Consider the following 11,618-nt stretch of genomic DNA (forward strand, 5'->3'; position numbering starts at 1 on the left):
TGGGAACAAATTCCTCCACGTGGAGCTCTGTCTTTAGTGGCTCTGAGAAAGCTGGGCCAGCAAATCCAGGGGCAGAATGGAGCGGAAATACCATTTACAGTGAGTATCTCTGTTGTGTAGCTCTCAGAACATTTCTTTGCCACAGAATCTAACACCTGGTTGAGTTCCTGCTCCATGGATTCTGACTCTGTGCACAGCTGGACAGTGGGCACTCCGAACGTGCCTCCTGTGGGGGATCCCGTTCCTCGTGTGGGAGATCCCGGCACAATGCTCCTCCCCAGACCCTGCATTCCAAGGGTAAGGTACCACCCTTCTTCCAGTTTCCCAAAGGGGAGCCAAGGCACAGGCACAGCTGACCAATCTTTATTTGGGAGCAGCAGTGGGCAGCCAGATGCCAACACACAGTGGAAGGGATGTGCTTCACCCAGGCTCCATCTACTGACAGCAGTTCACACCCACACACATTTCACTTTGGGTAATCTAAGAGGTTTCATCGGGTTTTGGCTCCTTTCCACGATTATTTTTATTTATTTGCCAATCTCAAGAGTTTTTCCTAAGCAAATTCAAGAGCTTCCCTGTTTATTTTCAAGGCCATACACATGCAAAGCTGTCTCCTTGGCTGGTTTTTTTCCCTTCACCTTCAGGCAGAACCATCTGTATCTTCCTTCATGTCTGCAACCAGCAGCTTAGAGATGGGGCAAATGTACTGGCTGGTGGTGGCAGCAGCTTCCCAGGCATCTCTGTCCGAGAGGCTGCAGGGAGGGAAAAAGGAGGGAGAGTTCCTTACTCCTGGGGCCTGGACTGCAGGAAGTGTGACAAAGCTGCCTTGTGAAATTCAAGGATAGAGGGACCATGACTGCCTGCAGCCAGGCACCCCACAAAGGCACAGCGGGGTTTCATCCCCACTGTGGTCAAGAGGTACTAAGGGCCAGTGTATTCCTCCTAATTTTAGGGATTTAGGAGTGAGATGTCTAAGTGAAAGTGGTTGGTCACTAGGAAAAGACAATATCCAGGTGCTAGGATCCTCAGCAGTGTGTTTGACAGGGGAGCAAGGGTTTTCTTTCCATTTTAACTGTTAGGTTGGGTTTCCTAATGGGATGAATAATTACTGCAGTCCAGGATAACAACTCTATGATTAGAAAAAGACATTATTTCTTTTCCGTGGGTCTTATCATTTTTAATAACTGGCTTTTCTAGGGCTGTTTATAAAAGCATTTGGCTTTATAAAAACTTTTGGCTTCAGTACTGTGGGGCTCAGGGCCACAGAGGGAACAAATCTGTCCCACCTACCTGGTGTTCAGAAAGCTCTGGTACAACCAGAGAAAGCAAAGTTCTGCAGGGCTGTTCTCTCCCTCTCTCTCCTGCACATCTGTGTTGACCGGGCCAGGAGAGCTGGAAATTAATAATAATTAAAATAACAATTAAGAATAATTAAAGAAAATTAACGATAATTAAACCCCCCAAACCACAACAGTGTAAGCAGCACAGCTGTAGAGCAGCATGTGCCCTGTGTCTGCTGCTGTGGTGTCACAGACATGACGTTCACGGGGGGCCCAGAGTGGCAGTGAGAGCCACGGGGGGCACAGGGGCTCCCAGAGGTTTCCCAGAGGTTTCCCCTCACCTGCGCTTGCGGCCCATGAGGCTTTGGATGAATTTCTGCACCTGGGCATTCCCTCTCATCTTGCTGTACTCGCTGGTGAACAGCCCATCCGAGTGTCTCTGGGACCTGGGCCAGGGGAACACAGACAGCAGCTGCTCAGCCCCTGGCAGCCCTCAGTGCTGGGATCCCTCTCCCTCTGAAGAGTCCCTCGCCCCACAGGGTGGGTCTGGCTGGTGCTCACCTCTCCTTGAGGCCCACCAGGTGTTTGACCAGCTGCCTCACGTAGGCGTTGCCGTTCATCTTGCTGAGCTCGCTGTGGAAGAGCCCGTCAGCATGTCGCTCCATCCTGGGGGGACTGAGAGGGAGGAGAGGCTTAAAACCAGACAAGAACGGGCATTAAACACTGCTCCCTCAAGGAAAGAGGGTCCCAAACACACACAGGCAAGAATTTGTGCAATTTTGGCAAAGTTTTGCCAAAAAAAGGGAAAACCTTAAGGGAATCTAAAAAATATCCTTGTTAACCATCACACAGAAAAATGACCTGCACTTGCTTTTAGTGATGTAATCACCTTGCCACAAGGATGTGAGAATGTGAGGTTAGTGCTGGCTCAGCACAAAAGAGTAGGGCAAGAGGCTGGAGAAGTAATAAACACCCAGAGGCACAAACCTGAGGAGCAGGTAGATAACGGCAGTGGTGACACAGACCAGCCCTTGCCAGTGACTCCTTTGGTGAACTTGGTGAACTTACAGTGTTGGCTATTTCTGGCTATGTTTTCATGGGACCAGACTGTTGGAAATAAACTTCCACCTCTATCAGGCTGTGTAACTACATAGCAGGAAAACAGACTCCAAAGTGACCTTTTAACTTACTTGGTTCTGTTTGGGGTCATGAATTTTCTCTTTCATTAAGCCAAATCAACATTCCCATTCTCAAGCAATAAAAAAAATCTTTACAACGTTTGCACTCATTTAACTAAATCAATGTAGGGAAGCCAAAATCCACAGCCAAGCAGATGCAAGTTCAGGAAGGCAGATAAAAGGCTGGGTTTACAACCAGCAGGCTCTTTGAACAAAAACCATGGGGAAAAAGGAGGCAGAGTCCCAAGGAACGCTCACCTCTCCCGGGATGGCAGAGATGCTGAGAACTGGGACAGGACAATCATAGGAATAATGACTTGCCACAGAGCTGTCATCATGGAAACCATGTCCTCTCCTGAAATCTTTCAAGAAGGAAAAAGAAATAACAAACATTTTCAGTCACTGCAGACCCCCCCCCTAGTTTGTTTTCTTACTGAAATAAAAAGAAAAGCACATTTGGTTTATCCCAAGCCCCTTTGTTCCCAGGCTCTGCCCTGTGCCTGCAGAGGTGGGTATGTGCCTGTAAGAGGGTGCTCACCTTTCCCCAAGGACCACACAGGAGCTGTATCCGGAACTTATAACACACCTGCCTTCCTCCTGCAAAGAAACCAGCCTTCCTCACTGTTCTGCAGTCTCTCAGGCAGCACTTGCTAACCCCAAATCAAAGTTCTCCCACTTGGTTTTTACTTTATTCTGAAACTAGACAGTACAAAGAATGTGAAAGGACTGTCAGAGATTCTTGAACACTTTTCAGCCACCCTCCTGGGACTGTTTGCTGCTCTGGAGGTGCTGCAAGATGAGAAGAGGTAGGAGGAGGAAGGACAAGAAGGGGGATTTACCCAGAAATTCATTCAGTGTAAACCACAGCACAAATATTTAATGATGGCTGCAGAGCAAACAGGTGAGAGGATGAAGGAGCCACAAGCTTCATCTCACATACACTTAGAGCTTTAATGTTGTGTTTTCCTGCCTGATTCAGCTTTGAGGAGATGGAATAGGAAAACAAGGACATTTCCAAGGTCAGTCTCTTATTGGAGTCCAAACTAGGCAGACTGCACAGTCCTGCAGAGGAGCTGAGAACAGCCACCAAACCCAGAGCTCAACACCCTTGGGGAAGGAGAACCTGGATCCTGAGCCTGTCTTTCCATCTGTCCAGCACCTGCCACACAATGCCTTGACCCCCAGGATCTCACCTCGGCATTGTGGCCTTCCTTGTGCTATCCCTGGGATGGCATTTCTCTGGGAGAACCAGACTTAAGAGCCCATTTTAAATCCCATCCCTGGCTCCAGACTTTCCCTCCACTCCAAAAACTTTCTGGCTGCTAATCCAGTGGATCAACTTGTCTTTTCTCTTTCTGGGCATAACTTTTGTCTCAGAGGTCTGAAACCCACCCCCCAAAGCTGAAAGAGGGGGGAAGCACAGCAGGACTCACCAACCCTGGTCCCTCGTGGCTCCCACTGATGCTCCACTGGCCCATTCCTCTCGTGGTCTCCTATAAATGTGCTGCCCTTATCAGGAGCAATTATTTGGGTAAAGCTATGAATATGAGCAATCATGATTAACAGCAAACAATGCAGTGGGGCTGGAATGCCCCTTTAATTACCTGACGGGGTCATTCACAGCAATTCGATGGACTATTTCTGCTGATGGATAATAATTCCTGCTTCTGTCTCTAAGGACAGGCGTTTGTTGGGCAAACATCCCTGTACCAATTGATTCACTGTGATTGTCATCATTATCTCCCAGCTTTAATTACCTCTTGATAGGAGCTTAATCTCCTGTTCTTCTCTTTTAATGCTGGCTTGGGCTGTGTTTGCAATTGCCAGGATCTGTTGGTGAGTCCCTGTGTGCCCCAGTGATTTGGCTGAATGACATGTCACTTTTATAGGGCAACTGTTGTCTGCTCAGTAGGATCAGGGCTGACTTTTGCATGAGGGGACAACACCTTTTGAGCTGTGGTTTCACCTGGGACAGGTGTGCTGAGAACAGACTCTGTCACAGCTTCTAAAAAAGCAGCATACATAAACACACACGGAAAACATCCTGAATGTATTCCCTGCCATTGCTGGGGGTTGGAGCTGGTTCGTCTCAACTGCTGCAGGTAAAGGTGACATGGGAATGGTGGTGGCACTTCAACCTGGGCTCCTGGTGTTGCCAAACACCCACAGCTGAGAAAACCCGTGGAGGAGCAAGGCAAGGAAGGAAGAAGGTTTATAAAGGCCGAACAACATGCAGGGAACTAAAAATTACTAATGTGATTTCCCTTCCTTTGCAAATAACCTCAATGGGTCTGAAATGCCCCCGAGCTCTGAGGAAGCTCAGTTTGCCATGAGAGTCTGGATGAGAGGACAGAGAAGAGGTCGGAATGACAAAGTGGCCCCACGATGGCAGCAGAGGGTGAATAATAGGACAGTAAAAGCTTCTGGGGACTGGAAGAACATGCTCTAAGTAACCTGATTTACCTACTTCGCACAAAAAATGGGATTTGCCTCCAGCAGCACTGGCAGAGTGAAAAGGTGGTGGGGTAGAAAACTGTGTAGCCATGCCCAGCACTGCTGCAATTAATGCAGGTGCCAGCCACGGGCTCAAACTCAAACGCAGGTTCTGAGACCTTGATGAGGAAATTCGGGGACATGAAGGGAACTCAAAAGCATTTGCAAGCTGAAATTTATACATGAATAAACTAGAGCCCAAACCAAATCCCCAGTCCTGAAACAACATCCGATTTTCCTTAATCAGAATTAGCACCAAACACTCATCAGGAGATTCTGGAAATAGGAGTGATAAAGGATCCTGCTCAGCAATATTGACTGATTGGAGCTTTGGGAATCTGCACCTTGCTACTCCCATCTCCATTTGTGAGAACGTTCCAAGTGGGAGTGGAGATTCCCCTCGCCTGCATCCAGCAGGTACAAAGCAGGATTAAATCACCCATGTATCGATGGAATGTAACCCACCATCTCTGCAGTATCACTGCAGAGAAAAGCTCCTCGGCACTGGCTCTAGGAATGATACAGGGAATTGCTGGCCTCACCTGGGCCCTGCTCCTGCACCGCTGTCCCACCTGCAGCCTCAGGAAGTCAGGGCTGCACTGATCCCAGCCACCACCAGCCCGTGGGACAGAACACTGCTCTAAGGGGCTGGAGCAAAGTGAGGAGTGCTGAGTGTGCATCCACACTCCTTGGAGAGGGCAGGGAGAGACGCTCTGGGACAGGATGGAGAAAGGACCTGTGATGGCCATGGGGCCACCCTGAGCTGCCCTGGGGACACTGCCAGCTGTAAAGCCACCGGGATCTCTGTGCAGTCACCTGTGCTTAAGGTGACACCAACTGACATGCCCAGGGTGCAGAGCCCTGTGGTGGCATGCATTAAGTAAATCCAGCTGCCACGGGCGCCAGGGCTATTCCCAGCACCACGCTGATGGCTGGGGACACCCTCGTGAGCAGCAGAGAGCAGACATTATGAAACAGAGGGGCCACCCCCCTGCAACACCCAAGCTCTGGTTCCTGCTCCCAAGGTGACCTGTCCAAAGGCATCCAAGCTGAGAGTGGAACTGAGGAAGGCCTTTTTCCTCCTCTTTACAGCAGGAGGGCTCACCAAACCTACAGTGTGAAATGCAGCATCTCAGGACCACATTAAATGTTTTAGTCCCAAATTTTGCAATATTTAAGAGATTATCTTTTTCTGTGGTGGAGGTAAAGACAGAAAACTGCATTTTGGAAGAGAGAGGGTTTCATCACAAAGCTGCATATCCTGACCCACACCACAGGGAGGATGCAGACAGACTCTCCAAAATCAGCACTCAGAGCTCTGCAGGGTAAGTCCAAATTCTGAAAGGAAGAAATTCCCATTCACACTCCTAAGAAATCGGTACAGGAGATCAAAAAAGACCTTTGACTGGAGGAGCACTGTGGCTGCACTCATAAGAACAGGCTGGATAAATGTTGCTATTGTCTCGTGGACACTGTTGCTCCTGCCTTGGAGCAGGAAAGCCCACCCAGCCTTTGGGGTTGCTGTTTGTCCTGGGCAGCCCTTACAAGGTTTGTCCAATCCTTGCCAGCCTATCCACAGTCCAAGTCCCAGGATCTGCTGGAGCTGCTCTTCTTCATGGAGACACCACATCCCCAAATGCTCCCACAGCCTCTGAATGGCTCCCTGAGGTCTGTGGCTTTGGAATGGCAAAGAGCACAAGGGCCAAGCCAGGCTGAGGAGGCTGGGGAGGGACCATCTCATCCCCCACACATCCAGCAGTGGTGTCCCCAGTCCTGAGGAAGCTGTCCAGGGGCAGCCAGCCTTTGAGGAGCCCAGCACAGGCTGTGCCCCATCCAGTGGCAGCCCCAGCCCATGGCAGGGGAAGTTTATTGAGGTCAGATGGTACGAGGAGCTGCACGGCTAAACCCTGCCTACGTAAAATACCCTTTAATCAGCTTAGGGGCTGTTCAGGAACTTCTACCTCCCCCATTCCCTTTTCCCCTCCTTGCCATACCTGTGTGAGGCCATGTGGGCATGGAGTTGTCTCTGTGTGTCTGCAGGTAAGCCCTGCCCAGGCCCTGAGCTGACGGTGACGCTGCTGCCAGCGGGGAGCAGCTTGGAGGCATTTCCTTGCATCACTCCCAGCTCTGTAAGAGAAAGGACCCTAATTGGAATAAGGGGATTGGAGGATTTAGCCTTCTAAATGCTCCTTTCTTGCACAGGATGCTTTCAGGAGTGGTTTTAATCTTTACCACCTGATTTTGTGATTTTGGCTGCAAGGGGGAAGAGCGGGATGGCAGCAAGGGGTGAGCAGGGCAGCTGTAGGTGGGCTTGGGAGAAGGAAGAGGAAAATCACAGTCCTGTATGGTCATGGGACACACCTGGAGTGTGCCCACTTGCTCTGAAACCAGGAGGGAAGGTGCTGGACACTCTGGTTACCTCCATGGCTGGCACCATCATTCCGGGCCAAGGACAGAAGACCAAAGAGCCTTTTAAAGATGAGCTGCTGCCCCCATCAAGCACTTGCTGACCTTTACACCCTTTGGAACTCCCTCCCAAATTCCCTGAGCACTGCCCAAGTGGGAGCACCCTGCCTGCCCCCAGGCAGTGTCCCCAGGGTGGCTGCACAGGTGGAACAACCCATCCCACTGCAGGGACACGGTGGGACAGGACTGGGTGGCTTCCTCCCAGGGCTGCTCTGGCCATCCTTGCCCTCCTGGCCCAGCACTGCTCCCGGCCCAGCTGGCAGCTGCCCTGTCCCTGCACACAGAACTCCTCTGCATGTTCTGGCCCTGTCACGGCTCCAAGTGGCATCAGCGGTGCAATCCCGGCCTCCAGCTGTTTGCTGTGTCTGGGGAAGAGGGGAAAGCACTTCAGGGAATTCACTGGAATGAGAAGAACAGCACCCAGCTGTGCCAGGTGTGCCATGCCAGCACTGAGCACAGCAGCTCCTGGCACAGCTGCTGCGGCTGCTTCGACTGCAGCCCCCCCTGGCCTTTGCCAGGGACCTGCAAGGACCTCCAGGGGAGCAGGAAGGGGCTTTTTCTGAAAGGGCACCCCTTCCAGGGGAACAGGAACAGGCTTTGTCAAGGGGAGGGTGGAGGGAGCTGCATCTACAGGTGCTTGCTGCTCCCAGGCATGCCCTTCCCTGCCTGTGTTGCCTTCCACTTCTCCCCCTGCCCAGGAGGTTTTCCCTGACAAGTGACTTAAATAAACTCACTGACGTTTTAAAACCAGTAGGGGCTTCTGAACTATGCTATTTGATCTGCCTTGTGCCACAAACCCTCGTATCCCTTGTATATCACCAGGTTACTCTTGTGTGAGATCAGTGATGGGGTTAAGCTGAAACGTGGCATCCACAAAAACACCTAGTTTGGGCTCCAAGCAAAGATGGAAAATCCAGGCATTTTCTCCATAGTTTCATCCCCCCCAGCTAACCACTAGCATTAGTTTTTACATCTTACAGGGATTTATCATAACTTATCAGAAAGGTAAATGTCAAAAGACCCACTCAGTGTGTACATAAATCCCTGCAGCTTCTCGCAGGGGGACTGGCAGAGCCTGGCCAGCCCGGAGAGCCCAGAGAGCCCAGAGAGCTGTGCCATCCTCCTCCCTCTCCTGCAAAGCCTCACCTGAGGCAGGATGCTGCCCCTGCCTCTTTTCTGGGAAATGCATTACAGGAGATTGGAAAGCTGGGCGGCTTTGCTGCCGACAGACTCTCACAGAGAATTGCCCTTGTCAATATGGCAAATCAAAGGAACACGATTGGCTTTAAGAGCTCTTTGTTTTCCTCCCTTTGTCCTGAACCTGAAGAGAGCCGGGAATGCTGCTCCCGGCTATCAGGGCACTATTCATCAGCCGAGTTTGGCACATCTGTGCTGAAACTTTGGCAGCAGCATTGTTCCACTTTTCTATTTAAACATTCAGTGTCTCAGATGTGAGAAAATATGTTGATAAAAGTTCCATCTCTTTTTGGAGACTCTGACAGATGCCTCACTTTGCCACTCTCCTGATCCTTTGAACCGGCTGGGAATCAAATCCTCAATTAATTCATCCTGGGGGAGTGTCTGGGGGACCCCTCTGGGCCCCCTGGCAGGGGACCAGCTCCACCACAGCCACAAACCACGCTGCTCATCCCCCTGAGCTTCTCTTACAAACAGTCCAAACCCCCAGACCAGGCAGATGTCTCACACCTTTGTTGCTCAGGGTGTTTTCCTGGCGCTGCCATTTTCCCGACACAAGGAGCAGCCGTGGTGGCTTCCCCAGCCCCTCCACCTCCTGCCCGGAGCCGCTCCCTCACGGCGGGGTGGGGAACCAGGACACCGCAGGATGTGCAGCCGAGCAAAGAAGGGTTGTCACAAAGCACCAACCACACCAGAGCCTCTCCAAAGGTGCTCTAAGCATTCCCAGTCCTCACTTTGACACAATTCCTCCTGCTTTCCATGAGGGTGACCCACGGGGGTGACTCTGTCCTCTGCCTCCTGCTTTTCCTTGCAGTGACAACCTCTTCCAGTATGTGGATGTGAGAGACCTTCCTTCTCCTCTGCAAGGAGGGCAGCTCTGATCCAAGAAAGGAATTGTGTCTAATGTCTGCAGCCTGTTTGCCATGGAAGCACTGTCCTAATTAGTGCTTTGCATGGCTGCTTGTTTTTGGAAGTCAAAAGCCTTATTTCACATTAGTTTAATCCACGCCAGGATTAAACTAGTCTAGGATTAAGGCCCTGTTAGTCTGGAATATGGGCTTCCATACTGAGAATCAAGAGTCATTCAGCACTAACCCACAGGAAAAATCGAGATAATGAAAGTAAATTAACTGTTGAAGGGGATTAGATAAATGGCATTAATCCCTGTGGGAAGGCAGGGCAGCAGTCACACTTCGATCCTGCTCTCTTGGCTGCTCAGGTAGTTTAAACATAAATAAATTAACAGTATTCTGTCCACACAGTTTCATTAGTGCACTTCAGAGACTCCTTGGACTAATTTGAGTTGATTTCTCAGAGTAAAAAGGGCTCTAACAAAAGTGATCTTGCTGTCCCAACTCCTTGCTGAGGGGAGGTTGTGGCAGGAGTCATCTTAGGGACCAACCACGGATGGGAAAAGCTGTGACCAGGTGATGGAAACCATCTGCCTTGTCCGAACTTCCCAGCAAATGAGGTCCCACAAACGAGCTCCTGACATGATGGATGTGCAGCCACACTTGTGCCCACCCGAGTCCAAGAGAAACCATTCCTGAAGGAATGCAGAGACAGGCACGTGAGTACCCACTCCAGTGCTGGCAGGAGTTTGGGGCCCACTCAGAGCAGGTGGAAGTGTCTCTTCTCTCTCTGCACACTGGAAGAGGGAGATGAACAGACAAATCCATGGGTATTTGGGTCAGTGTGAGGATGGCAAACCTACACTGGGATGGGAGAGAGGGGTGATACAGCTCTGTAGCTACTAAAGGAATGGCATTCTTGTGGCTTTAGAACAGGGCTGGAAGCCACACCTCTGGAGACAGAACTTGGCAAGCCAGACTGTCAGCAAAGTGCTTAAACCAAGGGGATTTTCTCCTCCTCCTGTATGGAATTGTGGAGCTGTGGCTGTTGGGCAGAACAGACTGTGTGGAGCAGCTGCTGTTGATCCACTCCAAGGGAAGGACCTGGATCAGTGTCCCATGGCTGAAACCTGGGCTCTGGCCTTTCCATGCTGCACCTGCCGAGGGTAACCATGGCCTTTTCCAAAAAAGGGTGGGGAACTGGGGGGAACAATGGTGGTGGCTGGAGACAGGATTTGTCCCACAGGTCTCAATAGTTTGGATGAAATTCCAAGACCTGCAGCCTATAAATACATCTTAGAAGCTCCTTGTCTCATAAAAAGCTTCCAATAACACAATTTCCCCCCTCCATGGAGTGTAAAAGTCCCTTTCTTGCTATGCCTTCTCTTCCCAGTGCCTTCCACAAAGCCCAGGCTGATCTGAATGCTTTCCTGGCATTAACATCTGGGCTGAGGCTTGGTGGCACAACTGGACAGATGCCCACAGAGTCTGGATCAGGTCCCACATCTCCCAAGCAATCTGGGCTAGAAATGAGGGGTCACAGCTCCCCTGTCTTTCCTGCCTGACCCTGCAGGTGCACAGGTACCCCTCAAACAGCATTTTTCTCTCATTTCCAGCAATAAGACACCCCAGCCCTTCTGTTCAGCTGCCACCCTCCCTTTGCTCCCACACTTGCTGCCTGTCTGCTTTCTTCCTCGATCCTGCATTTCTGCAGTTGATTATTACTGCCCAAGCACAGGTAAGGCACAAAATTCCTTTGGAGTTGCATCCTGCATTTGGCAGTTTCTCCAGCTTATCAAGACCACTTTGAATCCTTACTCTGTGCTCCAAGATGCTCACAGGATCCTGCCTTGGCAGTAATTTAGCTATGGACTCTCTGGACCCTCACTCAGGTTAATTATAAACACCTAAACATTAGCATGTTCTGCACATACCTTGGCATACAATTTCCCAGTTATCTGCCCAACCTATAATAATTCCAAGTTTTTCCTCTCACGGTGCTTCAGAGAACACCACCCTGCGAGACCGCGGTGAGAGCTCCCGGGGGCGCGGCGGGGGACGGGACACCGGGACACGGGGAGCCGGGACACCGGGAGCCTGCCCCCCTCCCCCGGCGCCCCCTAAGCCGCTTGGTGACCCAGTTGTCCCCGCGG

At 50.9% G+C, this 11,618-nt stretch overlaps 1 protein-coding gene across 3 annotated transcripts; it reads right to left on the reverse strand.

Annotated features, from left to right (window-relative positions):
- Positions 1-613: 613 nt before the first annotated feature.
- On the reverse strand, positions 614-11,512 carry SCT (secretin). Of its 3 annotated transcripts, none has more exons than XM_017838000.1 (7): positions 6,138-6,274; positions 2,997-3,055; positions 2,717-2,820; positions 1,842-1,955; positions 1,622-1,726; positions 1,291-1,392; positions 614-752 (listed from the first exon to the last, which is right to left on the reverse strand). In XM_017838000.1, exons 1-7 carry the CDS (start codon positions 6,172-6,174, stop codon positions 641-643), a joined length of 633 nt encoding a protein of 210 aa, XP_017693489.1. In that variant the 5' UTR covers positions 6,175-6,274; the 3' UTR covers positions 614-640. The 3 variants fall into 3 exon arrangements, with proteins under 3 accessions (XP_017693489.1, XP_017693488.1, XP_017693490.1); XM_017837999.1 differs by lacking the exon at positions 6,138-6,274 and adding an exon at positions 3,892-4,289; XM_017838001.1 differs by lacking the exons at positions 2,997-3,055; positions 6,138-6,274 and adding an exon at positions 11,400-11,512.
- Between the last annotated feature and the right edge of the window lie 106 nt (positions 11,513-11,618).

The sequence above is a fragment of the Lepidothrix coronata genome, unplaced genomic scaffold (genome assembly GCF_001604755.1).
Source record: "Lepidothrix coronata isolate B3197 unplaced genomic scaffold, Lepidothrix_coronata-1.0 Scaffold319, whole genome shotgun sequence".
Lineage (NCBI taxonomy): Eukaryota > Metazoa > Chordata > Aves > Passeriformes > Pipridae > Lepidothrix > Lepidothrix coronata.

Coding starts and splice junctions, on each gene's coding strand:
- SCT (XM_017837999.1), bottom strand. CDS start 4,015: ATGATTGCTCATATTCATAGCTTTACCCAAATAATTGCTCCTGATAAG. Junction 3,056..3,891: donor GCCACGAGGGACCAGGGTTG/GTGAGTCCTGCT, acceptor GTTTCTTTGCAG/GAGGAAGGCAGGTGTGTTAT. Junction 2,821..2,996: donor TGTGTGGTCCTTGGGGAAAG/GTGAGCACCCTC, acceptor CCTTCTTGAAAG/ATTTCAGGAGAGGACATGGT.